General features: G+C 45.4%; 2 protein-coding genes across 4 annotated transcripts in view; both read left to right on the top strand.

The window, feature by feature from the left end:
* The window catches only part of esyt2b (extended synaptotagmin-like protein 2b), a 39,094-nt gene extending 27,748 nt beyond the window's left edge, over positions 1–11,346 (top strand). The window contains exons 14-23 of one of the 3 annotated variants that reach the window (XM_062521477.1): positions 1,507–1,563; positions 3,491–3,565; positions 3,721–3,807; positions 4,297–4,446; positions 5,352–5,761; positions 6,297–6,395; positions 7,365–7,496; positions 8,092–8,197; positions 8,726–8,775; positions 10,063–11,346. In XM_062521477.1, the coding sequence (XP_062377461.1) occupies positions 1,507–1,563; positions 3,491–3,565; positions 3,721–3,807; positions 4,297–4,446; positions 5,352–5,761; positions 6,297–6,395; positions 7,365–7,496; positions 8,092–8,197; positions 8,726–8,775; positions 10,063–10,102 (1,206 nt within the window). In that variant the 3' untranslated portion in view covers positions 10,103–11,346. Of the gene's footprint in view, positions 1–351; positions 454–1,506; positions 1,564–3,490; positions 3,566–3,720; positions 3,808–4,296; positions 4,447–5,351; positions 5,762–6,296; positions 6,396–7,364; positions 7,497–8,091; positions 8,198–8,725; positions 8,776–10,062 lie in introns of all 3 variants that reach the window. The other 2 variants (XM_062521476.1, XM_062521478.1) reach the window with 2 other exon arrangements.
* A 653-nt stretch (positions 11,347–11,999) lies between these two features.
* The window catches only part of ncapg2 (non-SMC condensin II complex, subunit G2), a 22,622-nt gene continuing 9,569 nt past the window's right edge, over positions 12,000–25,052 (top strand). Inside the window, exons 1-16 of the mRNA XM_062521608.1 lie at positions 12,000–12,094; positions 12,425–12,539; positions 12,754–12,945; positions 13,168–13,282; positions 14,316–14,455; positions 15,963–16,097; positions 16,241–16,335; positions 17,102–17,258; positions 17,615–17,707; positions 18,434–18,559; positions 19,990–20,169; positions 21,382–21,534; positions 21,904–22,126; positions 22,424–22,527; positions 23,324–23,497; positions 24,660–24,733. Coding sequence (XP_062377592.1) covers positions 12,462–12,539; positions 12,754–12,945; positions 13,168–13,282; positions 14,316–14,455; positions 15,963–16,097; positions 16,241–16,335; positions 17,102–17,258; positions 17,615–17,707; positions 18,434–18,559; positions 19,990–20,169; positions 21,382–21,534; positions 21,904–22,126; positions 22,424–22,527; positions 23,324–23,497; positions 24,660–24,733 — 2,039 coding nt within the window. The 5' untranslated portion in view covers positions 12,000–12,094; positions 12,425–12,461. The remainder of the gene's footprint in view (positions 12,095–12,424; positions 12,540–12,753; positions 12,946–13,167; positions 13,283–14,315; positions 14,456–15,962; positions 16,098–16,240; positions 16,336–17,101; positions 17,259–17,614; positions 17,708–18,433; positions 18,560–19,989; positions 20,170–21,381; positions 21,535–21,903; positions 22,127–22,423; positions 22,528–23,323; positions 23,498–24,659; positions 24,734–25,052) is intronic.

Here is a 25,052-nt window from a genome sequence, read left to right as displayed (position 1 = left end):
AGGAAACGAAAACCTACAGATACCAGTTTTTCCTGCTAACATCCTTTATTTATCCAATACCATCATCAAAGCCATTAAGACTTCTATCCGTCCTCATGTGGTTATTCTAGAGACACATGAAAATACTGAATAGAAACAAAAACATTAGCAGTGGCAAATCACGCTCTTCTTTCTGTGATCAGCTGTTTATTGAGTTTCAGGAGGGTTGGCAAGCGGTTACATGAAACTAGATATAAGAGCATACATATGATCATATAAAAGAGTGGAAACCAAAAAATACAAAATATAAGATTATAAAAAAGATCTTTTTGATGTTGTGCTCTTCCCTAACGGTCGGCCTGGCCCCTGAAGGGTGTGTTTGCTGGCAGCTTTGGCTGCGGCAACTTGAACGAGCGGAGAGCCTCAGGCCTCGTCTTTTGCGCAAACTCCTCCTCCCCCTGTAGATCGTTATTTGTGAGTCCTCCGCTGCCCGTCCAGTTCGCTCCAACCCAACCCTTGCACCCCCCCCCCCCCCCCTCCCCCCCTTGCTACGCCCAGAAATAGCACTAGCATTAGTGACCCGCTGATGTTAACCGTGTGACAGGGTGTTGTGTCTGGCCGTCCCTCTGGGAAAAACAACTCTGCTGCCTGGACCAAGGTCCACACCCCCACCCACCCCAGCGTAACGCATGCAGACAGCCTTGCCGCATTGTGCCAGTAATTAACAGGGTTTTGGATTTTGTTATTCTTTAATCACCAGACTGACTTTAAAACAATGTCATACAATACTTATTACATCATCATAAGGGGCCCTAATGGGACCCTTCAGCCGAGGCAGCACGGGACGTCCGCATGCGGCGACACGCGCACAACATTTGGCCATGGACTAAAAGGAGAGGTGTTAGTCTCTGTTGACCTCCTATGACCTTTCTCCTCTCTAGAGAAGGGAGGGCCTACTGAGAAGGTTTAAAGTCAGACGAATCCTGCACATAGCTGACAGATCCTCATCTAAAAGTGCTCCTCATGACAATCTCTGCTTCCACTCACTCCTCTGAGGTGACTGGCCTTTATGGTCAGTTGGCCCAGAGACGCCCATGTGGCCTTTATCTTCTCACACGTGGTGTTGACAAGCAGACTATGACCTTTGCTTGTGAAGAAGGGGTTCCTTTTATTTTGTCTTCTAATATCACATAAATATCACATTCTTCAATCTTAGCATCGACTCAGAGTTTGGTATAATTGTCAGTGGAATCAGTTAGGGCTCGAATGCCCCTAACGCTCGTGAGAAATGTTTCCGAAATGTTTTCACGCTTCACGTGCCACCCTGTCTTGCAGAGGTGCAGAGTGTTTTTCTCACCGCACCCACGTGCTGTGAGAGAACGCGACCGATCCTGCCAATGATCTGGGCCTTTTCCCCCCGACCTTGGTCTGATCCGATCCGATCTGAAACTAACCTCATCATGCTGCATGACCCTCCATATTAACTCTTCTCCTGATTCTCTTCCATCCCCCCTGGCTGTCGGCTAGAGGTACCCTCTAGAGTTTAACCACGACGGCTCCAAGCAGGCCTATAAAGCACTGAAGGTACAGTGAGAGAGAGAGCGAGAGAGAGAGAGAGAGAGAGAGAGAGAGAGAGAGAGAGAGAGAGAGGTCGCGCATTGTGTTGGTGTGTCGTCTCTGGTCTGATTCATGTCCTTCACTGAGCTGTCAAGCCACTGACTTCTCATGTCGCTTTCGCAAAATCGTCTAATCTGTCCGTTGGCTAGAAAGTGTTGTGTTAGTCTTCTTTCATTTGATCTCCTGTCAAATTTGTGCCATTCTGCTGAGACGTTGTCATAGTACTGAAAACACTTGAAAGTGATGTGGTAGAATGCTGAAATACTGTCACCGATAAAAACAGATTTACAACATAAGGATTAGTTTCACAGACACCCAAATATCTCTACTGAGAGCAGAGAGAAAATAGTTTCCCAGTACACGTCATTAATCTTTATGCTCCATTTGCGAGTGTTAGTGTGCATTAGATTTAAAATGACACATGTTCTTTCACTTTCACTGTTGTCAGTACTCTAATGTACTTTATGTGAGCACACATGTCCTGTGATCACCCAGTGTTGAGGTGCATGAGGTGTCAGGGTCGTTGTTGAGGACTTGTGACCCGTCTTTACGCCGACTGTGTGGCTGTCAGACTACAGTGGTAGAGAGTTGTGTAGCTTGAGTGTTCTGAAAAGTGTGCTGCTTGGTATTACATGATGCATCCATGTTCATAAGGTGGCTCTACCACAGGTAGAGGTGACTGCCATCTGCGCTCTCATATTGATATGTGCAGAGGCGGACATCCCAGATCCAGAAAGTAAAAGTCCTGCAATATACAGTATTATTTCTACCTCTGCACTTATTGCAGGTGATATCAATAAGTATCTAATCTAAACACACTAAAAATAAAGGTGTGCACTAAAAAATAAAGGTGCTTAAATGGTCCTTTAAAGGAACACTTCACCGTTTTTTCATATTAAACTACGTTATTCCCTTAACTAAGACGAGTTGACACATACGTCTCACTGTCCTAATGAATGCATTGGGCTAGCTAAGTGCTATCAAAGTTGCGCCGCGCGCCAGAGCCAGTGAGTGCACGCATTGAAACGTGAGAGGTATGTATCAACTCGTCTTATAACATAGTTTAATATGAAAAAGCGGTGAAGTGTTCCTTTAAATTTCTGGATGGTTCCATGGAGAGTCAAAACTCTGTTAAACCATTACTTCTGGCAAAAGGTTCCCTCGATGGTTCTTTGAAGCGCTGAAAAAGGTTCTTCTGTAGCATTGCTCTGAAGAATCGATACTGGCCCTATTATTTTTTAGTGTATACTTGGCTGCTAATTAGGGTGAGCTGTTTTACTGAATGGTTGGATCAAATACTTGGCAGGACTTTTACTTTCTGAACCCGGGACGTCCGCCTCTGGATATGTGTCTGTGCGATGTATCTGGTGTCATCACACACAACATGCCAGCCAAGCATCTCAACTGCAGCCTGCTTCATTCTTGCAAAAATGCCCTGCATCATGTTGCATTGTAATGTGTAATGTGTCGTGCGTGTGTGTGCATAAGATGTGTATTGTGTTCAAGCTCTGCATGTTTGCTTGTGTATTCAGACTTGTGTTGTGAAATGCACTGAATGCATTGTTTTTTTTGCTTGTTTAAAGGTTGAAAGAAAGTAAAATCACTAGGCAACATATTTAAGTTGATTTATTTTGATTTATGTAAATAGATTTAAACATGTTTTACCATCTCTAATAATGTATTTATTATTTTATGATTGGTTATACGTTATTTACTATGTAATTTATTCTTATCTAAACATTATTATTGATTTTAGATATAGATTTATTTTACAATACTGTTTCTGTGTGTGTTGATGCATGTACCTTTTAACCATTCTCTCAAAGTAACTGTGGTTCACGTCGATGACTCACTGGTGATCACTGTGTGCTTCCTCCTTGAATTTGAACATCAGTCTGCAAAGAAGACGAGTAGCGACCCCAGTCCCTACGTGCTGTTCACCATCGGATCCAAATCCTTCCAGAGCAAGGTATGTTCCGCCTGCAGGCCACGCCAACCCCCTCCCCCCATGGGGCCACTTTCACCTGGATGCTGTTTACAGTATTTGCATCTAGCGAGTGTTTTGTTTACAGATGAATCAAATATGTATGAGGTGTGAATGCGGTCTTGTGATGTTGTTTGCAGGTACGCTACAAGACTACTGAGCCTCTGTGGGAGGAGGCCTTCACTTTCCTCGTCCACAACCCCTACACACAGGAGCTGGGAGTAGAGGTGCAGTACTCTTAATGTCTTCCATCCATATGGCATTGGTTTTGTTTTTTTCCGTTTTTTTTTTTAAAGTATATTTTTTGGGTTTTTATGCCTTTAATGTTATAGGACAGTGGAGAATGACAGGAAGTGAATGGGAGAGAGAGTTGGAGTGGGATCCGGAAAGGACCACTGGGGGATCGGGAATCGAACCCGGGTCGCCGTTCATATGTCATTGTTTAAATGTGGCACGGGTTGCCCTCAACACTGTTTGTCCTGGGTTTTGTCGCTGCATCAAAATGGATTTACTTGTTATCGCGTGGCCATAGACAGAGGCCATAAGTCAAGCTAATGTTGTTTGTGCCTGATGTTATGGTTAGGGCTCTTTTGGGTTGGTTTATTTGTCCTGTGCGGGAGGCGGCTCTGCTCAGCACAGCTCTGTTTTTGAACTGTAACTGGGATGAGGAATTGGCTGAGCGCTGACGTGGGGAAGCCTGTTTGGCTTGTCTGCAGGTGAGGGATGATAAGCACAGGTGCACTCTGGGCACGCTCACCGTGCCTCTGACTGGGCTGCTCGGGGAGGAGGACATGACGCTGACTCAGCAGTTTCCGCTCAAAAACTCCGGGCCCAGCTGCACCCTCAAGCTCAAGATGGCTCTTAGGGTATGTGAATATTAATATTAATATTAATATTAATATGAGTGTGTGTGTGTGTGTGTGTGTGTGTGTGTGTGTGTGTGCGTGCGTGCGTGTGCGTGTGCGTGTGCGTGTGCGTGTGCGTGTGCGTGCATGTGTGTCTATATGTGTATATTCATGCATAAGGGAGATGTTATCCATGTGGAACTCTGCATGCAGCCAGTGTACAATGTTAAAGTGTGCCTGACAAAAAAAACACTGTTTTTATGTAAATGGTCTGTGAGAGAATACTCTGTACTTCTTCATTAATTTGTCAATGTGCTCATTGATGTCACTATGTGTCCCCTACTTCTGAAGTGTCATCTGTCAGTTGTACAAGCTGACACTTATTGGAGCCCAGTGTTTTTAGATTCGATTAGATTAGATTAGATTAGATTAGATTCAACTTTAATGTCATTTAGCATAGTGCAGGTACAGAGCCAATGAAATGCAGTTGGCCTTCAAACAGAAGTGCAAAGAAGCCTTAAATACCCAGTGCAGGTTGAGTACAGTTGTGTGGACTAGAGAGATTTATAATGTCGAGTGCTACTGTATATTGCTTTTATACAACAAATTTGTGGCGGAGAGAAGTAGTTCTACAAACAAGACAGTTTTAGCGATTTAAACGTTTACATTATAATGGGAAATTAGCGCAAAAAACAAGTGGTAGAATTGTTGTATAAAAGCAATATAGCACTCGTGGTCGTGGTCGTGGGTTGTTGCTGGATATTCCCACGGGTGTTGTTGCCTGCGCCACTCGGCCTCCGGCCTCGAGGCTACGGCCGAACAACACCCGTGGGAATATCCAGCAACAACCCACTCCCACTCGTGCTATATTGCTTAAATATAGATATTCTATATGGTCTGTACTCATACCTGTGCGTGTCTCTCAGGTGCTGTGTCTGGAGAAGCCAGGTACGTCCGGCCAGCCCTCCTCCGTGCAGGTGAGGCGCACGAGCGACAGCGTGTGCAACCCCTCGGCCCCGTCTCCCAAACCGCCGCCCAGCGAGCCTCCCTCTCGGCCGACCGCGCCGCACCCGCACACGCACGGCCCGCCCCCCTCCTCCGCCTCGGCCTCAGCCCTGGGAGCGCTGCGCGGGCACCAGCCCGGCGGTGGCGGGGGGGGCAGCCCGGTGAGGACCGCGGGGGGGCAGGGGGACGTGCGGCGCAGCAGCTCCAGCCTGGCCATCAGCAGCGTCCACAAGCAGCAGGCCCACCGCGAGTCCATGACCAGCCTGGCCTCCGACACCTCGCTGCCCTCCGCCACGCAGGAGCTCCAGAACAGACTGAGGCAGCTGCAGAAGTATGTGTGCATGTGTGTGTGTGTGTGTGTGTGTGTGTGTGTGTGTGGGTCTGTGTTTGTGTGTGTATGTGTGGGTGTGTGTGTCTGTGTGTGTCTGTGTGTGTGTGTGTGTGTGTGTGTGTGTGTGTGTGTGTGTGTGTGTGTGTGTGTGTGTGTGTGTGTGTGCACGTGCGCGCGTGCGTGTGTGTGCATGTGTGTGTGTGAGTTAGGTGGGGATCACACTGGAAATAATGAAGCGTAACACGACGCTCAGACCATAATAAGTTGTTGTTCCTAATGAGTTCTATATCGTACATTCTATTACCTCAACTGACATTAGATGGACCTCGTGTTAAGCCTCGAAAGTTGAACCAAGTTCAACTCTCAAATTGTTTAGTTCTTTTCCTGCGGAGGTTGATGGTTGTTGTGGGAGCGTCTGTGTGTGTGTGTGTGTGTGTGTGTGTTTGCATGTCAGCGTGTGTGTGTGTGTGTGTGTGTGTGTGTGTGTGTGTGTGTGCGCAGGTGTGTGTAATGTCATCTCTCGGTCCCTCCACAGTGGCTCTGGTCCCAGCCAGTATCCCCTGGGTGAGGTGCAGCTCACAGTGAGACACAGCTCTCAGAGGAACAAACTCATCGTGGTGGTGCACGCCTGTCGGTCAGTATGCACACACACACACACACACACACAGGCTGATATGCCAACACACGAAACACACACACACACCTGCACACACACACACACACACACACACACACACACACACACACACACAGGCTGATATGTAAACACTCAAACACACACACACACACACACACACACACACACGCACACACACGTACACACACACACGCTGACATGCACACACACATCCCAATTCACTCACAAATTCTTTCTGTCTCTCTCTCCCATGCACACGCTGCTCCACATGCAAACTCATTCATCTTCACAGTCTAATCTCGTGAGATTTACACGTTACCTTGTCATTGTAAATCCAGGAATGAGTCTACTGGGCAAGGCCTGCCATCTTCCTGGAAGGTCCCCGCAGTGTGTGTGCGGGCGTTAGTTACGAATGACAGATGAGAGATTTCACTCCGTGACAGATGCAGGCAGTAATAGATCTGAAAGGACACACCTGGTGTCACAGACTTTATTCAGTTACACTCATGAAAGGTTATCCAGAGAGTCTGAACTACGTGCTGGTGGCTGTGCTACTACTGGTCAGCAATAGAGCCATCAACTTGACCAGCCACTATACTGTATGCCAGTCTTAGCTGTCAGGGCTGGTTCGGAGGCCAGCGAAATTGAATGGTTTTGTTCAGCCAATAGCAGTAGAGCAGCTTCTCTACAATGGCAGGCTTTGTGTTCAGTGTGTTTGAACTTAGCGTAGCATGTCTGGAGAGCGTACTGTATTGGTGAATTTGTGGCCTTTCTGACATTTTGTTAAGCTGGTTTAGAGAAAAAAAAAAAAAAAAAAAAAAAACGTTCCTGTCAATGCGTTCTTTGTCAGAATGTATTTCAGCACACACTTACAGTGCACTCTTAACACACTTACAGTGCACACTTAACACACTTACCGTGCACACATACACTAAATCACCATTTGACCTTCTTGTCACCCCACAGCAACCTCATAGCCTTCACGAAGGACGGCTCGGACCCGTACATCAGGCTGTACCTGCTGCCAGACAAGGGCCGCTCGGGCAGGAGGAAGACCAGCACGCTGAGGAAGACTCTCAACCCCATATATGATCATTCGTAAGCAGTCACCAGTAGCGTGCTGTACCGTAATTTCCCGACTATTAGCCGCGGCTTATACATTGATTTTGCAAAATTTCAGTTTATGCAGTTAATATGGCCTTAATATGGTTTTGTTTCTTTTAACTTGCATAAAACACTGTCATGCGGCTTATACACAATGCGGCTTATATGCAGGATATTACTGTATGTGTCGTACACACGCAGAGTCTTTGTAATGCCATACTTGTGCTCCATTGTTTTGGTGAGAGTCATGTTTCTGTGGGAATGAAAGCGGAAATGCAAGCTGCAGGTGGGGCTTGTTTTTCTGGTGTTGAGATCCCCTGTAGTGCTGGAGTTGATTAGGATGCAGCTAACAAGAACATTTTCACAGTGAGCGTGCCAAGTAATTTGGACCGGAGAGTTTATTTTGTGTGTGTGTGTGTGTATGTGTGTGTGTGTGTGTGTGTGTGTATGTGTGTGTGTGTGTGTGTGTGTGTGTGTGTGTGTGTGCACGCCTATGTCTGTGTCTCTGTGTGTGTGTGTGTGTGTGTGTGTGTGTGTGTGTGTGTGCACGCCTATGTCTGTGTCTCTGTGTGTGTGTGTGCGTCCTTAGGTTTGAGTTCAGTGTGTCCATCGTGGAGCTCCACAGGAGGACTCTGGATGTAGCAGTGAAGAATGGTGGAGGACTACTCTCCAAGAACAAAGGCCTTCTGGGAAAAGTACTCGCTCCTCACTTCATTCTTATTACACGTCGTTGACTTGCTCTCTACCAAAGATTCTAGAACAGAGCTCTGTTCATGCTACTACTAGATTCTAGAACAGAGCTCTGTTCTAGAGTCTTTGCTCTCTACTGTCTACAGCAGGGGTCTCCTACTTATTGTTCTCGGAGAGCTACTACTTTGACTAAATGACCATGGCCGAAAGCTTTTATGTTAGTAGTAGCATGCCATGTATTTACATAGCTGATGTCCACCCAAAACCGCTGAATAAGATTTGTATGCTTTTGTTTTTAAAGGTTACCTTCAACTCATTTACCTTCTGTCTTTGTAGACTGTGAATAGGATTTCATAGGAATTCATAGGAATGTTTCCCAAGTGGTTGGGTTGGAGCGCCACTTAGAAATAGGTGGGGAGCTACTGATACTGTAGCTCGCAAGCTACCTGTTGGAGACCCCTGGTCTACAGTATTCAGTTGGGAAATTATTCTGTTCGGTCATCTCATTGGTCATCTCCTCACTCTTTACTCAGGCGCTGGTGGATTTGACGAGTGATGAAATTTCCAAAGGGTGGACACAATGGTACGTGGTTTGTATAACATAACTATCTTCCATACGTGTTCAGTCACTGGAAGCTTTTCTTCAGTGCAGTCTTAAGTTCTGTTTACTTTTATACTACTCACTCTCTCTCAGACAGACACACACACACATACTGTACACAGTGCCGCTGCTGGATCAAGAATTCTAAATAACCAATCATTTATATAATTTGACAATAATGTTTTAGCCAAGCTTAGATAATATCCATCACAATATTGAATATCCATCCTACTGTATATAACATAAGTTCATTTTCAGTGTAGGTTAGCTAGGTACATTTTCACTGAATTTCAGCGTAACATTTTCAGTACAGGTATCTCATTGGTGGCCCTATTGCATCTTAATTGTATTTAGCCATTAGCTTTCTCATTCGTTTTGACCTGTCAGAGGTAGCTTAGGCCTTTCTGCAACTATGTGTCACGTGACGGTGCATTGAGGCAAGAATAATTGTCTCGTCGGCTCTTTTTACTTAATAAATGAAACTAAACGTAATACGGCCATGTGACTGCAACTAGGCTACGTGTCACCTGACAGTGCGTTGAGGCAAGGATAATTGTCAGGTCGGCTAATTTTTACTTAATAAATGAAGTGAAACTTAAAAGAATGAAACACTGGTGTCCTCTATGGTAGATAAGGCCAAGAGACTGCAACTATTGTACGTGACCTGACTGCGTTTTAGGCAGTGATAAATGTCTCGTCAGCTAGTTTTACTTAGTGAATTAAACGGAACTTGAAGAAAGAAATACCGAGGTTCAATCATTAAATCTGCTGCATAGTGGAGATTTAGAGGACCCATATCATCATTGCATGTACTGTAACACGCTGTTTCTGCATTTTGCCATTGTAAATGTTCGGAAGAATGAAAAGCAGTTTGAAGTAAAGCTGCTTATGTTTATTGGCTAATTGTTGGTGCCCCCAATGCCCCTTGGTGCCCTATGTACAGGGCATGCACGTGGTGGTAGCGGCGGCACTGCACACACACACACACACACACACACACACACACACACACACACACACACACTTGCTCCCTCTCTTTCCCTCTCTCTCTAGCTCAACATTTCCCTGCTTGTCTCTTACTGTTCATTAATTAAACGTCTTACGAAGAGATCTCCTTAATTTAGTCTGCTCTCATCAGGAAGTGCCGTGTTCATGTGATCAATTCTGATCTCGTTAGGATGATTGATGTTATTCCTCAGCCTCTCTCGTCCTCTTGTTCTCTCTCCTCCCTCCTCTCCTCCGTCTCCCCTGATGTCTGTCTTCTTTTAGGTATGACCTAACGACAGATGGCATGGACAAGACGGTCTAACTCTGGAGACCACAGAGTGGTCACACCTGTGATCCGGCCCTCCATTATCAGGTCTTTCATCCGTTTGAACTGGCCACTCATCGTCGACAGCATTCAACACTATATGGACCCATTGTTTCTCATTTTATTTATGTTCTGTTCTGTTGTTGTTTTGAACGTTTATTTGAAAAAGCAAAATTCAGTGTTATGACATATCAATACATGTTTTGATCCAGTGTGTCAACAAGAGTTGACTACCAAAGCAGAAAAGCAAAAATGTTTACTGCCTTGTTTTGTAAGTCTGCCATTTTTTCTATGTAAATACACGCTGCACCAGTTCTGTTCTCTGTTTGGAGAATTGCAGGGGTTTGTACCGCTTTCTGTAAAAAATGATGCACTAATTTGATCAAAGGTTAGACTTGGTTTATGCAAACATACATTCAGTTCAAGGCCTGATGTAAAACTTACTTTGGGGCCTTTAAGGCAAGATGTTTTAAAGACAATCTAAGAAAAAAAATATTATGAAATGATGAAGTTTTTTGTTGCAAATGTTTGTGTAAGAGCATGCACATTTGATGAGATTGGGTGTGCCCTACACTATCAGCTGGTTTGTTGTGTTATTCAGTAATGTAGGATATTTCCTCTGGTTTTCAAAATGCTTTGAGAGGGTTAAGATACCCAGAATGCCACTGAGAATGCTAAGTTATATTAAGTTATGTTGTGTGCTGTGTTTTGTTTGTGCCTTTTTGGGGAAATGTTTATAATATGATAAGAAAGTGCTTTATTTTAAAAGTACTTGTATGCCAATGGTTAACATTGTACAGCACAGAACAATGAGTGCTGTAAAGATTTTTTAATGTATGACTTATGTTCCTCTTTCCTTTTTTTTGTTGCGGCACTGTACAGAGATTTAGTCTGTAAATTATTACTTCTTATGCTAAACAATGGATTCCCCATTTGTGGGGAAATATCGATGACTTTCAAGCCAATGACTTTCAAGAGTATGGCCATTTGTTTTAAGCACATTAAGCATGACAGGTATATTATTTAATCAGATGAACAGACATCTTTGAGATTGCTGACTCAGACTCTTGCATAATTGCAGTAATATTGCTTGATTGCCTTTTCTCATTGTATGTACATTTGTTTGTTCTGTTTTTATCTATCTCTGTGCCTTATCAGAGACAGACCCCCTCATATGTTATTTGGAAATGCACACCTGAGTCTCTGTAGCATTAAGGAGAGAATAAAGAATAAAACCCCAATTTCATATTCTTAAATAGTAGTGATGAGTCATCTTGTTTTTTTTAATCAAGAATATTGTTGTTATATTAAGAAAGAAAACATGCAGGCTACAGCTGTACTACTTTGCGTATTTGGTATGCAAAGCATTTGCCTGATGGGTTAAGTAAACTGGGCTGAACGCCAGAGAGCTATTTTACAGCAGTCAGCAGACAAGTCACGGGATACGACAGCGCATACGGAATTACGGATTTACCTAAAATCAGTGCTACTCAAAATCACAGGGTACCTCATACACAGATTACATTTGTTAAAGGAAACATTATTATTCGATTATGACACACATGAAAATGAAGATGGACTTATCTTGATAGAATTGGAATTGGAATAGGATTGTAGCAATGGGCAGTAATTCTATTCCATGGGTCATGTGTAAACCTGAATCTATGTGGATCCCACTGGGAAATAATAGACAGACTGGGCAAATAATCATCAAGACATCCTCCTTGACATTAGCTGTGGCAGTATGGACTATTTTGTGTGATGCTTGTGAAATTGATGTGTGCTCAATTCCAAGTGCTCAAGATAAGCGCTTTATCTCCATCTAGTGGCCAAGTAACTGCATCCCTACAATTTCAAAGTATCCACTCCAATAGGTGGCAGTACGTTCAAAGTATTTCTAGGCATCAGAGCAAGAGAGGAAATATAGCATCTTACGTCACAAACTTCAATTTCGCGCGGGGAATGAAGCAAAACAGTTTGACAACTTCGGTGAGTTTCAAAACATTAGCATGATCATGTAACTTGCACGTTGCAGATGAACGAAACATACATATATATGAATTATAGATATGTCACAATCTATTTTGCTCATAAAATAATAAAACCAAGCGGTAACATTGTGCTCATGCTGGAAAGTCAAATCAAGTTAGGTCAACGCTAGCACAACGTTAACATTAGCAATGGAGTTATTAATCTTACACAACATGTATACATATTTTTTTAACTAACGTTTTATGAGGCATGCAAGAGCTGTTAATAATTTTCGATGGCGAGCTTGTAGAATAAACCGTTGTTATTGTTGTCTCAACTTTGCAACAGGAGCACCTGAAGAATTTGATTTCCTTAACGTTACGTTATGTCGAAAAGGGAGGCTTTTATACAATCAGTCTCGATCAGTAAGACTGAGGATTTCTTCTCATTCATCAAACGTCATGTAAGTAGCTACGTTGTACAGAACTTCATATTTTCAGAAATAATCCGTGTTGTTTAATATGTGGTTTAACTGTGTTATCTGGTTTGATTTCAAACAAACTAATACATACATTTGTATCGCTAGATCTTGAAACACAAATGTGAAATACATTATTGCTGCTGACCTCCAACGTTAATGACAATTGACTGAATCTTTCCGCGTTTTGCGTGTGTAGAAAGATGCCTCGGAGCCTTTTGACCTTCGAGAGTTGCTGCAGGAGCTGCAGAAGTCTCAGAGGCAGGCTGTGTGGACCAGTCTGGCCAAACTTCTGCAGGACGCCGTGGTGGCATGTCCCGCTGAGCGCTGGAACGGGGAAGAATTAGAGAGAAATGAGCAAGACATGGAAGTGGAAGTACCCTTGGATTCGGTGAGAAATACATGTTTATAGTAGAAGGGAAAGACAGTCAGTCGCTTATCACTTATGCCAATTCATACTGCTTTATCCATCTCATTATGCAGTTGAAACTTGAAATGTCACCCTGAGTTTTTCTTTTTGTTGTTCAGTCTACAAGTCTGACGTTGCTAGTTCCCAGTAGATCACAACATTGCAGTTTCAGGACATGTATTCTTTGCCCTGGGTTACTTGCAGAAGCAGACCATGCAGGTGATTCTTGGTGTAACCGAAGTGGCCACAGCATCTGTGGAGACCATTGAGGAGGAAGACACGTATACATCTCTGCTGGACTGTGCCAACATGCTGAATGGTGCGTAAGGCAATGAGGACACATTCCTCTTAAAAGGACCGTTTCCCTCTATCTGAATATCTGATAATATTTCAGTGTCGTCATGCACTAAGAATGCACTTTTGTTTGCTTTCTTTCACAATGTGTCTAAAAATTAGCAGGGTTTGCTTTGTCTGAGCAGGATTTAATATTTTTTTTGTCTGAAAGAAAGCACACGATGTTCAGTGTACAAAGAAGTAATTTCTAAGCTCTGTCTGGTAGGGTGTGCGTGATTATATTGGGAAAGATTGTGGTATCGACAGATAAGAGCTCAAAAATTGTACTATTGGCATCGGTAGAGCAGAACATTTTTGGAATATTCCTGGCAGATGAATTGCCAAGACTGGAATCGGCACAGTCTTTTAGAGCTTTATACAAAGATGTTCAAAAAGGATGAGATCTACACTTTGACTTGAAAAAGTCATGTGTGTGACATTGTGTTTTACATCTACACCATACTGCTATGATTTCCTTATTTTTTCATCAATGAGTGTCTACATTTCTTAAGGTATATATTTACAGTAAATGACAATGATGCCTGTATCTGCAACATATAGGTCATTGCAACGAGAGTAGCAAGTCAATTCAATTGCAGGAAAGCCAAAGAAATAAAAAAGAATATGTTTATATATTGATGTCGGCAATCAGCCTAAATGAGTTTGAAAGCGTCAGCAGACCGGTTATGGGCAAATCAAATCTGTATTATGCATCCCTACTGTCTGCTTTAACCTGCCCATGACATCACAACATCACCATTTGAATTGATTACTCAGTGGTAACCCTGGGAGCAAATGATACAAGACCAATACTTAATATGCTGATGTCAGATGAGAAGGTGTCATGTGTTATTGTTGTCATTTGTGTTATTGTTGTTACGCTTATTTGTCATTTCATTTGTGTCAGTGTGACCCAGTCTGAGATCAGGGTACTCTTCCTCTCCCTCTCCTGTGCGGTTTTCATTTCGTCCAGAAATGTGCTGCTGCTCTGATTGCTCTGTTGTGTCGTTGCGCCGCAGATCTCCTGGGCTTCCTGCCCCAATCAGAAGTGGCTCTGCAGGAGCGTGTGCTTGGGCTGTTTGAGTGCTGGTGGACCAAAGGCCTGCACGGGAAAGAGGAGCTCGGGCTGACTGTCTTCCAGACCTCTCTCAGGAAACAGGTGACGCCCAAACCTTTGGCCTGACTTACTGTAGGTGTTGTACATCAAGACCCGACACACCCAATTTCAACATATTATTACGCATCAGAACGTGTTGGCTGAGGGGACTTAAATCTACAGTATACTATATCATGAAATCTGGTATATTTTTTGGAGAATGTAAAAAGGATTATATGACATTATTTGTGTGGAATTTGTTGAGTAGTTTGATTGTTATAAAGGATGAGTGTGACTATATCATGACAATTTATGACCATCAAACATTATGGGGATCTCCAAGTATCAGGGTGTATAATCAAAGTTCGTTTAAAAAGTCTCTGGTATAACTTTCATTCAGCTGTACACTCTGACAAACTGTGAATGACGGCTATTTGATAAATCTTGTCCAAACACACCCCATTTATATGGTCATCTAAGTTCAAGGGCTTAAATAAAGGAATAATGCCTTTTGACATTTACAGATCAGACTTGCATATAATCAAAAGTTCTTCAACTTTAGATAAAACAGAAAAAAAAATAAAAGTCCGGTCAGACCAAAGAACAAAAGTGGCAGGCTGATTTATTATTTTTTTCCCCCCCTTTTATTTATTTTTTTAAAAGCCTTCAAAAGGGTCATGGCGAGATCCGGGGGTCACGGTGCCCTACAGCCGGCGGTCTCTGCTCGCTCGTTAGCTTTGTTAATCACCTCCGCTCGCGCCTCTCTGACAATTATCTCCTGCTCCCTCCCGGGGGTCCGCCGAGGTGACGGCCCGGCGAAAAGGCTGCCTCGGCCGTTAGCGCGCAATTAATTCCTCCCGACGCTCAAAAACACACACACACACACACACACACACACACACACATGAACGTTCTCTCTCCGTCTCTCTGCCTGTTCTCGTGAGAGGACAGTAGGAGGAGTGCTTGCTCCGCTAGCGTGCTGAAGTTAGCGTGCTGGAGTACTTTTAGTGTTTCATGGAAGTAAATGGGAATGGATTTCACTTTGTATGAAAAGGCTGCGAGGGTGATTCATATCGCTATTGTGCGGCTCTCCATGCACTTTTCCCCCGCTCTCGAAATCTCTTTCTTGAGACTAATGGTATTTAATGATTGTTTATGGACCTTTTGGTATAATGCAAGCTGTTTGAAGGTCTACACGGCTAGGAAGGGAGCCTATTCAGCCCCAAAGAATACAAGCAGGAACATACTTGTCTTTTGTCTTTCTCTGATGTAATATTCTAATGTGATTATTTGAGATCTTTAACTTCAATATCATGTTGTGTTTTGTTCCTCCGTGAGTCACAGCTGTTTCTTCTATTGCAGACAGACGCATTGTATCGTCTATTCAAACGTTGCATCATATTATTACAAAACCATGTGCAATAATAGTAACAATAGCAATAAAACGTTTTTCTTGGCGAACAAAACTTTTTTGATGTTTAGTTCACAATTTGATGGTACAAAAATCATCATGTTCTGAATCCAATCCTCTCTCATTCTATTCTATTCTATTCTGGATGTGGCTTGTCAGGTGCCTGACATGAAGAGGCTGTGGCTGTTCCACGAGGCGCTGACGAGCGTGCCCTTAGACTCGGAGCTGGGCCTGGAGCTCGCCAACCAGCTGCTGCAGTGCTTCCTCAACGCCACCCACATCAGGAGGGACGAGGTGAGGGGGCGACCGCTTGTGTTCAGATGTAGTGAGAGAGGCCATCTTCTTTTGGGAGAAAAAAAAAATAGGATAAGAGTAAACAGCACCCTTTAACTCACTGCCTGTGTTTGATTGTGCACGTCTTTGCCTTGCGTCCTCAGGGGAAGCGTTTCCTTGTCTTCCTCTTCAGCTGGGACCTGGCCTTCATCCGTCTGATTCACAAGACTGTCAAAAATCAGCTCCAGTTTCTCCGCAAGTGAGTTCACAACCTCACCTCTCTCTCCTCCCTCTCCTCCTCTCTTCTCTCTCCTCCCTCTCCTCCCCCTCCTCCTCTCCTCCCTCTCCTCCCTCTCCTACCTCTCCTCTCCTCTCTCTCCTCCCTGTCCTCCCACTCCTCCTCTCCTCTCTCCTCCCTGTCCTCCCTCTCCTCTTCTCCTCTTCTCCTCTCTCTCCTCTCTCTCCTCCCTCTCCTCCCTCTCCTCCTCTCTTTTCTCCTCCTCTCCTCCTCTCCTCTCCTCCCTTTCCTCTCTCTCCTCCCTCTCCTCTCCTCCTCTCCTCCTTCTCCCTCTCCTCTCTCTCCTCCTCTCCTCCTCTCCTCCCTCTCCTCCCTCTCCTCCCTGGAGGCCAGTGGTGGACGGTGCGGTGGCCAGCGTTTACTTCTCAGCGACCCGCGGGGCCCTTTTGTAATTGCAGCTTCGGCTCAGCCGGGGTTGAATCATCCGTTTTAAGTGGCCCCTGGCAGGGGCCCCCGACGTGAGCCCGCCGCCGCAGTGTGAAGCTGACCTAAATGAGCGGGTCAGTGTCTCTTGGGGCCTGACGGGGCCCCCGGTCTCTCACGATGCCCTCGTCCCGCTCCCCTCCACTGGGCGATTATCTCGGGTCAGGCGAGCCCTGAAAGTTGCTTTCGTGTCACTCTTGTGAAACTTACTTTTTGTAAAGCTGTTTGGTTTTGCACTTTGCTTTGTGGCGAGGCGACGCTGTCTTTTATAAGGGCTGTTTTTATCGTGTTTTTTTGTTGACAGGGCTGAAATCGAGCACTTGGCGGAGATCTATTTCCGCGCTTGGAAGAAAGCTTCCGGACCCTTCCTGGAGGAGATCGAGTCCACCTGCATCCAGGACTTCATGCAACACGGCATCCAGCTACAGCGCTCCTCGCCTGTGCTCCCCAAAGTCCGGCAGGTGGGTCAAACTCTGGTCCTGAGGAGGGACCGGCCGCTCCCTAGTCTAATGTATCCTCTATTATGCATCAGACCCAATTCATTTGAAGCTCTATGAAATGGATTGCAGATAATAAATCGACGAGAAATGCTGGATTGAATAGATTGCAGCCTTGGCTGAGTCCCAGTCCCACTAGGAGCAAATCATGATGTTGATTAGGCCTGAAGTTTTCTGCAGTTGCAAATGATATGCCTTATTACTTTAGATCAATACTGCTGTATCCGGTGGAGGGTAGTCTAAAGATTATGGCCTAAGGAGTTGTGATGTGTTTTTATTGGATTAGCAATAACCTGACAAGCCATCATTGTCCCCCCCAGATACTGAGCTATTTCCACAAGCAGAAGTTTCGGCAAGGCCTGGATGAGATGCTGTACAGGTTATATCGACCCATCCTGTGGAGGGCCCTAAAGGTACACTGCAACTCTAACCTCTTCTTCCGCTGTATTCTGAGAGAGTCTACTGTATTTAGCGCCAAGCTCTGAGCCCAAGAGAGGATTGCCGTGTGTCAATAGCTGATATCCGAGTTAAATAATGTAACAGTGGGTTTTACGTTAAGAGGTTGTTGAATAAGCACTCAACAAATCACTTATGCTGGAAACGTTTACTGAAAGGTGCATGTATACAAGGCTAATGTTGGAGGCTAATGATGATTTAGTAGTTTGTGGTCAACCCAAGTTCTTGCCCACTCGGTCGGACGGCTCAAACCCTGTGTCCAGATATTGAGTCCAGAAACCATAATCAAACCAAGGCACCTGTTCACCACTGGTCCATTAACTACAGTAGCTCTAAAGTTAACGAAATGCCCACACACGCCCCACACCAAACAAACGAGGCGAACCAGCGCCCCCTAGTGTATGAAGGGTGGTTGTGTAAGTGTGTTGAATGCATATTATACACTTCTCTTCCAACAATAGGGAATCAATGCTAGCATTTATGCAGATTATGTGATGCACCACCATACAAAGTATTTCTTCACACACAAATGAAACACACAAAACACACATGTGCTTAAGCTATAATGCTCTTCTTGACTCCCATGGGGCTGCCTCCCAAACAACCCCATTTTTGCAATGATGCTTCCAGCCGCCCTATTCATGACTTGTGATTGGCTGTCTTGTCTGTCTGTCTGCATGCAGGCGGCCAATGGTGAGGTGCGAGCCAACGCCACGCTGCTGTTCACCGAGGCGTTCCCCCTGAAGGATCCCAGCATGGACGTCGCCGCCACAGACGAGATGCTGCAGCGCCAGCTGGACACTCTGTTCGTGAGTCCCGCCGCCGGCCGGCCTCTTCCTGCTCTGCCAGGGGTGGAGAAGTCCAGCTTCAGAAAGTAAAAATCCTCCAATCATGTATTGATGGGTTTCATCAGGTCCCTTGCAGGGGCAGCCGTGGCCAACTGGTTAGGGCTTCGAGCTTGTAACCGGAGGGTTGCCGGTTCGATCCCCGAGCAGTCCACGGCTGAAGTGCCCTTGAGCAAGGTAGCTAACCCCTCACTGCGCCCCGAGCACCGCTGGTTGGGCAGGCATCTCACTGCTCTGGGTTAGTGTGTCACTGTATGTTCACTGTGTGCTGTGTGTGTTCACTAATTCGGTTAAATTGGATTAAATGCAGACTGAATTTCCCTCACGGGATCAAAAAAGGATATATTCTATTCTATTCTATTCTATTCTATTCTATTCTATTCTATTCTATTCTATTCTATTCCTCTCTACAGGTGTATTAATCAAGCACCATGCAGTCTGCATTCATAATCTAGATCCCTTGAGTTTATACACCTGTGGAAAGGGACCTGATGAAACCCATGAACTGGTTCTACTGTACCTGTGCACTTGGCATAGGTGATCTCACTAGTGCTCTTCCTGGCTGAAGAGTTGTGATAATGATGATCCACTGGTTTAAGTGAATGGTTGGCACAGATTTGTGGTAGGACTTTTACTTCCTGAAGCCGGACTGCTCCACCTCTGTGCCTTTGCTCTCTGACCCATCCAGAGGTGTAGATTCACCGAGTTGCTAGCGCAGCGCTACATTGGCATAGACGGGGTAGTTACGGAGTTGCTGCTGCGCTACATTGGCATAGACGGGGTAGTTATGGAGTTGCTAGCGCAGTGCTACATTGGCATAGACGGGGTAGTTACGGAGTTGCTAGCGCTGCGCTACATTGGCATAGACGGGGTAGTTACGGAGTTGCTGCTGCGCTACATTGGCATAGACGGGGTAGTTACGGAGTTTCTGCTGCGCTAGATTTGCATATACTGGGTATTTACGGAGTTTCTGCTGCGCTAGATTTGCATAGACGCTGTTGTGAAAAACAGCTGTTGTGTTCACTTCAGCCTTCCCAAGTTCTGGGCAGAGGATTATAGCTGTAAAAGGGAGCCAGGTGTTTGGATGTTTTGTGTATGTTGTTTTGGTTTTTTTGTGATGCTAGCCTACTGATGCTTAGGGAGTCCTTTGAGTGAATGCATCTGTTCTGTGTTTTTAGGGTAATTACTCTGTATTGTACTGATTTATCTACTCATTTATTCACATCTGTGTTTAAAACAAAGTGTGTGTGTGTGTCTGTGTCTGTCTGTGTGTCTATGTCTGTGTCTCTCTCACTGTGTGTGTGTCTGTGTGTCTGTGTGTGTCTGTTTATTATTAATATATATGTGTGTGTGTGTGTGTGTGTGTGTGTGTGTGTTTATTGTGTGTGTGTTAGTCCCTGCTGGACGATCAGCAGCCTCTGGTGCGCTCCACGGCTGTGCTGGGCACCTGCACGGTCCTCTCCAAGTGCTGGGAGTTCATCCCCTCCGACATCATCGGCGACCTCCTGAAGAAGCTGGTGCAGCAGCTGGCCTACGACGCCAGCTCCCCCGACGTCCGCTGCGCCGTCTTCATGGTACTGCCCACACACTCGCCCTCAATCAGCCTCCTGCTGACCCTAGTCACACACACACACACACACACACACACACACTGGTCTCTTGGCCCTCTTCATATTTGTGTCTAATGTAACATTTTCTCCAAGCCACTCTTTCTCTCCACTCTCCACATAGTCCCTTTCTTGTGCTTACCCCCCCCTCACACACACACTCACACACACACACACACACACACACACATCTCCAGGTGCAGTTCTTTCACGTCTCTTATGCACCGAGCCTGTTTCAAGTTGTAGCATTTGTGCTACTGACTACTCTGTAACTGGCTCACAGGACCTGATAAAAACCCAGTCATGATTCCCCATCATGCCCTCCTCCTCCTCCCGCACACACACACACACACACACACACACACACACACACACACACGTGCTGTTGCTTGAACATTCATCATCATCAAGCGTTAGAGCCCTGTGTGACCGTAAGGCAGAACGAATGCCCGATTGCTGCTTCTGCCTCCAAAACCCGGCAGAGATTTACTTTGTTATTCATCAACATTTTTTTCTTGGGCCGACATCTGAAGGCCAGAAATGAAAAACTATGTCTTGCGTGATTTATGAAAGGGCTGCACAGGCTGACAGTTTGTTTCTGTCTCCGTTCAATTAATGAATCACCTGCAGACATGAGTAAAACCTACATGCTTGCACCGGTCTCTTGGTTTGAAACACCCCTGACCCAATAATGAAGCAGTCATTTGTCACTACGTACAGAACGAGATAAATTGGTCGCAAACTAAAAAAAGAGTAGATAATTAAAAACAAGTGAAAGTATTCATAGTAGAGATGTTGTTTTGGTCTCTTGGTATCTTCAGCATGAACTGAAAACACAAGTCAGTCGGTAACTAGGCACTCAGAGGCCTAATTAGCCAAAGACAAATATCCAGACCTGTGAATTACTTATTAATTTTCATCAAGCAGTTGCATTTTGTGTATAAAAATAGGCAGTAGTGGATATGCAGTTGTTGTTGTTATGTTGTTGTGCTACATGCGCAAAGACTGCCCTCACAAATCACCTTTTATGGCACCATTGGTTTCTAGACAAGCACACACCGTCAATGAATGAGGGAATATATGTGAGCATCAAGCCGGCAGGGTGAATTTCTTCTGAAAGCTGTCCGGGATCCATGTTTTTTTTTGAGAGGTTCTGATTGTTGTTTTTGGACCCGGTAGTGCATGTCCATCATCCTGGACAACAACCTGACCCACGCCGTGCTGGAGAACCTGCTGCCCCTGCTGAGGACCAGCCTGCACGACACCTCGGAGAAGGTGCGCGTGGCCTTCGTGGAGATGCTCATCAAGATCAAGGCCGTCCGAGCCACCAAGGTAGGAGTCCGGGGCCGCGTCTGCTGCGTGCCTGTTGGCTGAGCTGTGCGATTTGTACAAACTGCTGAGCTGTCGGATTCCTAATCCAGTCGGTGTCAGAGCCATGATGGTCTTTATGTGGTATTGTTTTTCTGTCTTGACTTGGTTTGGTTTTCCCCGAAGTCAAATAGTAAATTAGATGTGTGTGTCTGCGTCCGTGCGTGTGTGTGCGTGTGCGTGCGTGTGCGTGTGTGTCTGCGTCCGTGCGTGTGTGTGCGTGTGTGTGTGTGTGTCTGTGTGTGTGTGTGCGGCCGTGAGTGTGTGTGCATGTGTGTGTGTGTGCGTGTGTGCGTGTGTGCGTGTGTGTGTGTGTGTGCGCGTGTCCTGCAGTTCTGGAAGGTGTGCTCCATGGAGCATCTGCTGGCCCGTCTGGAGCGGGACTCTCCCTCCGTCTCCAAGCGCATCGTCAACCTCCTCTTCAGCTCCTTCCTCCCCGTCAACCAATCGGAGCTGGTGTGGTGCGAGCGCTGCGTCACGCTCATCCAGATGAACCCTAAAGCGGCCCGCAAGTTCTACCTGTACGCGCACCTGTACACCGCCCCCAATAACTTAGGTGAGACTCCACGCTTGCTCTGTGAGGTGTTTCATGCCAGCGTTGGTGTCAGTACATTTGCACACCTTGAAAGCAAATGCAGATGAGATTCTGTGGCTGGATATTGTCATAGCAGTGTCACAGCGCTGAATGCTAAATGCTTCAGTTCTTACCTGCCATTTTAACGAGGCCATACATCTTTCAAGACATATTTGTGGACAATATAGTAGCTCTTGTTGTTTTATGAATTTGCACTGGTCATGGAAGTGATCCTTTCTCTCTCTCTCTCTGTGTGTGTGTGTGTGTGTGTGTGTACAGGCAAATTGATGCTTGTCATCCGTAAGTGTCTGAACTCGTGCATTCAGAAGGCCCGAGATCAAGACCCTGACGACACCACTTCTGGCAACAAGGAAAACCTCTCTGTAAGTGACCTCACGCGATGAGCTCGGGTTGACGTGACGATTGCCTTTAAAGCAGTGCATGACCCCACTGTGCAAGACCCCCTTGAAGGAATGAGATTGAGAGAATGAGATGCCCCTTTAAATTGAGCATAATGTATTTGCTTAATGCAGAGACGGTCTCATTTTCATTTTTTATTGGACATAGTGAAGGGAGGAACTGAACGAGTTCATTACGTTTAAAATGTACATTATGCATGAGCTTTTCGATTTCTTTCTGCTCGTTCCTTGAAATTTCAGTGTAAAAAACGCCCAGGCGTAGCATTATGGCGTAGAAATCTCTATTGTGTAGATGGCAGGTGTTCTAACAGCCTTCTGTAAAAGTTCTGTCATCCTTTTCTTTTATCATGATTACACTTTTAATTGATGTTTCTGTGGTTTTGAATATTGCATTGTGTTCGAGCTGTGTAGATAGTTTGGTGCATAACTACAGCATTTCTTGTTTATATTATTGGACAGCATTTACTTGGCTGCTGTAAGACTCGCTGACAGTTGTAGCTAACTTCCTCTCTCCTGTAAGGCTTTTTCACGCTGTCGTGGTCTTGTAAGCATATTCAATAATTGTTAGGCTGATGCCTGTCCCTTCGTCTCCCGCTGTGTACAGTTTGCCAAATAAACTTGTGTGTGTGTGTGTGACTGTGTGTGTGACTGTGTGTGTGACTGTGTGTGTGACTGTGTGTGAGACTGTGTGTGACTGTGTGACTGTGTGTGCGTGTGACTGACTGTGTGTGTGTGTGTGTGTGTGTGTGTTCTTCGTCAGGAGCTGGATGAGGTGCTGTCGGTCAAAGACATGGACACCATGGCGCGGCTGCTGGAGGTGGTGGTCATCCTGTGGCGCAGTATCCAGAAGTCGCTGCAGCGCAACAAGGAAGTCATGAACTACCTGGTGGCCAAGTTTGCCACCGTGCTGCCCGAGTACCTGCGCTTCTTCCAGGTGAGGGGCTCAGAACTTTGTGTGTGACGTCACAACCGCCGGCTAGCGGGCAAGAGCATCATTCTCCAGCAACGAAAAGCCAGTAAACGAATCAAGGGTCTTGTCAGGACGTCGCCAGTTTTACGATACGAAAGTTGATGTTTTGAGGTGAAAACGACTTTCCAGATAGTTGTTGTGCGATCGGATGCACTAACTGACGAGGAGATAAGCCGGGGTTATGTCTTTTTTTTTTTTTTTAATTTGTTTTAACTACCGGTACTTATCAAGCTGTCATTTGCCAGCAGGCAGGATGTAGGCCTACTATACATATTCAGATGAGGACTTCATCACACGACGGAACAGATGTCACTTTGTGTATAGCTACAAACATGCAAACGTTAGCCATTTTTGTCATGGTTTCTTGCCTGGCGGCCGGGTTAGGTATCCATGGTAGTCACTCACAGTGACTGCAAAGTATGAATTGGAGCAGAGCTACGGCATCAGCAGTCTTCAGTTCCAAGAAAAGACGTCTTTAAAGTTTTGCCATCAGTGAAAGAGTGACCTTTGATAGGCGATTACTCCAGCATATGATTGAATCCACTCCTTGCATAATGTCTGCTCCATAATCACAACGGTCATTAGTGCATCTCCATCCCTCAGAAGTATTGCGTCTCCAAGGAAAGCTAATCGTGGGATGGAGTAGCCTGTGCCAATTCCTAATGCACGGCTGTGTGTGTGGGGATGGAGTTCTGTTCCATCAGACTCCTTTGAAATTGAACAAATTGGAGAATGCAAATAATCGATGTAGTAATTTGTTGACTCTCTCTGTGTCTGTGTGTGTCTCTGTCTGTCTCTGTGCGTGCGTGTGTGTGTATGTGTATGTGTGTGTCTCTGTTTGTCTCTGTGCGTCTGTGTATGTCTCTCTGTCTGTCTTTGTGTGTGTGTGTGTGGGCGTGCGTGTGTTTGTGTATGTGTGTGTCTCTGTCTGTCTGTGTGCGTGTGCGTGGGTGTGTGTGTGTGTCTCTGTCTGTCTCTTTGTGTGTGCATGTCCGTGTGTGTGCATCTGTCTGTCTGTGTGTGTATGTGTGTGTCTCTGTCTGTATGCGTGCGTGTGTGTGTGCGTGTGTGTGTGCGTGTGTCTCTCTGTCTGTCTCTCTGTGTGTGTGTGTGTCCTTGTTTACAGGATGACCATGCCTGCACTGTAGCGCTGCTGTGTATGGCCTCTCTGCTGCCCGCTGCCGCTGTGCCCTCGTTCAGGTCAGTGCCTCATTACACCTCCTGCCTCCCTGACCTTCTCTCTCTCCACACGCCTCTCTCTCTTCTGTCACTTTCTCTCTCATTCTCTCTCTCATTCGCTGCCTTTCTTTCTTTCTATCTATCTTTCTTTCTTTCTCTCTGTCTTTCCTTCTCACTCTTTCTTTCTTTTTTTTCTACCTTTATAGAAGATATTGTGCCTGTTGATTAGTTCTTTGAGAGACATTTCAGCCCATGTTAAACCTGTAACACCCCCCCACCCCTCCATCTCTCTCTCTCTCTCTCTCTCTCTCTCTCTCTCTCTCTCTCTCTCTCTCTCTCT

Source organism: Sardina pilchardus, chromosome 19 (assembly GCF_963854185.1).
Source record: "Sardina pilchardus chromosome 19, fSarPil1.1, whole genome shotgun sequence".
In the NCBI taxonomy this organism is placed as follows: domain Eukaryota; kingdom Metazoa; phylum Chordata; class Actinopteri; order Clupeiformes; family Clupeidae; genus Sardina; species Sardina pilchardus.
The sequence above is the reverse complement of the archived record's forward strand: the minus strand, read 5'-3'. Positions and strand labels throughout refer to the sequence as shown.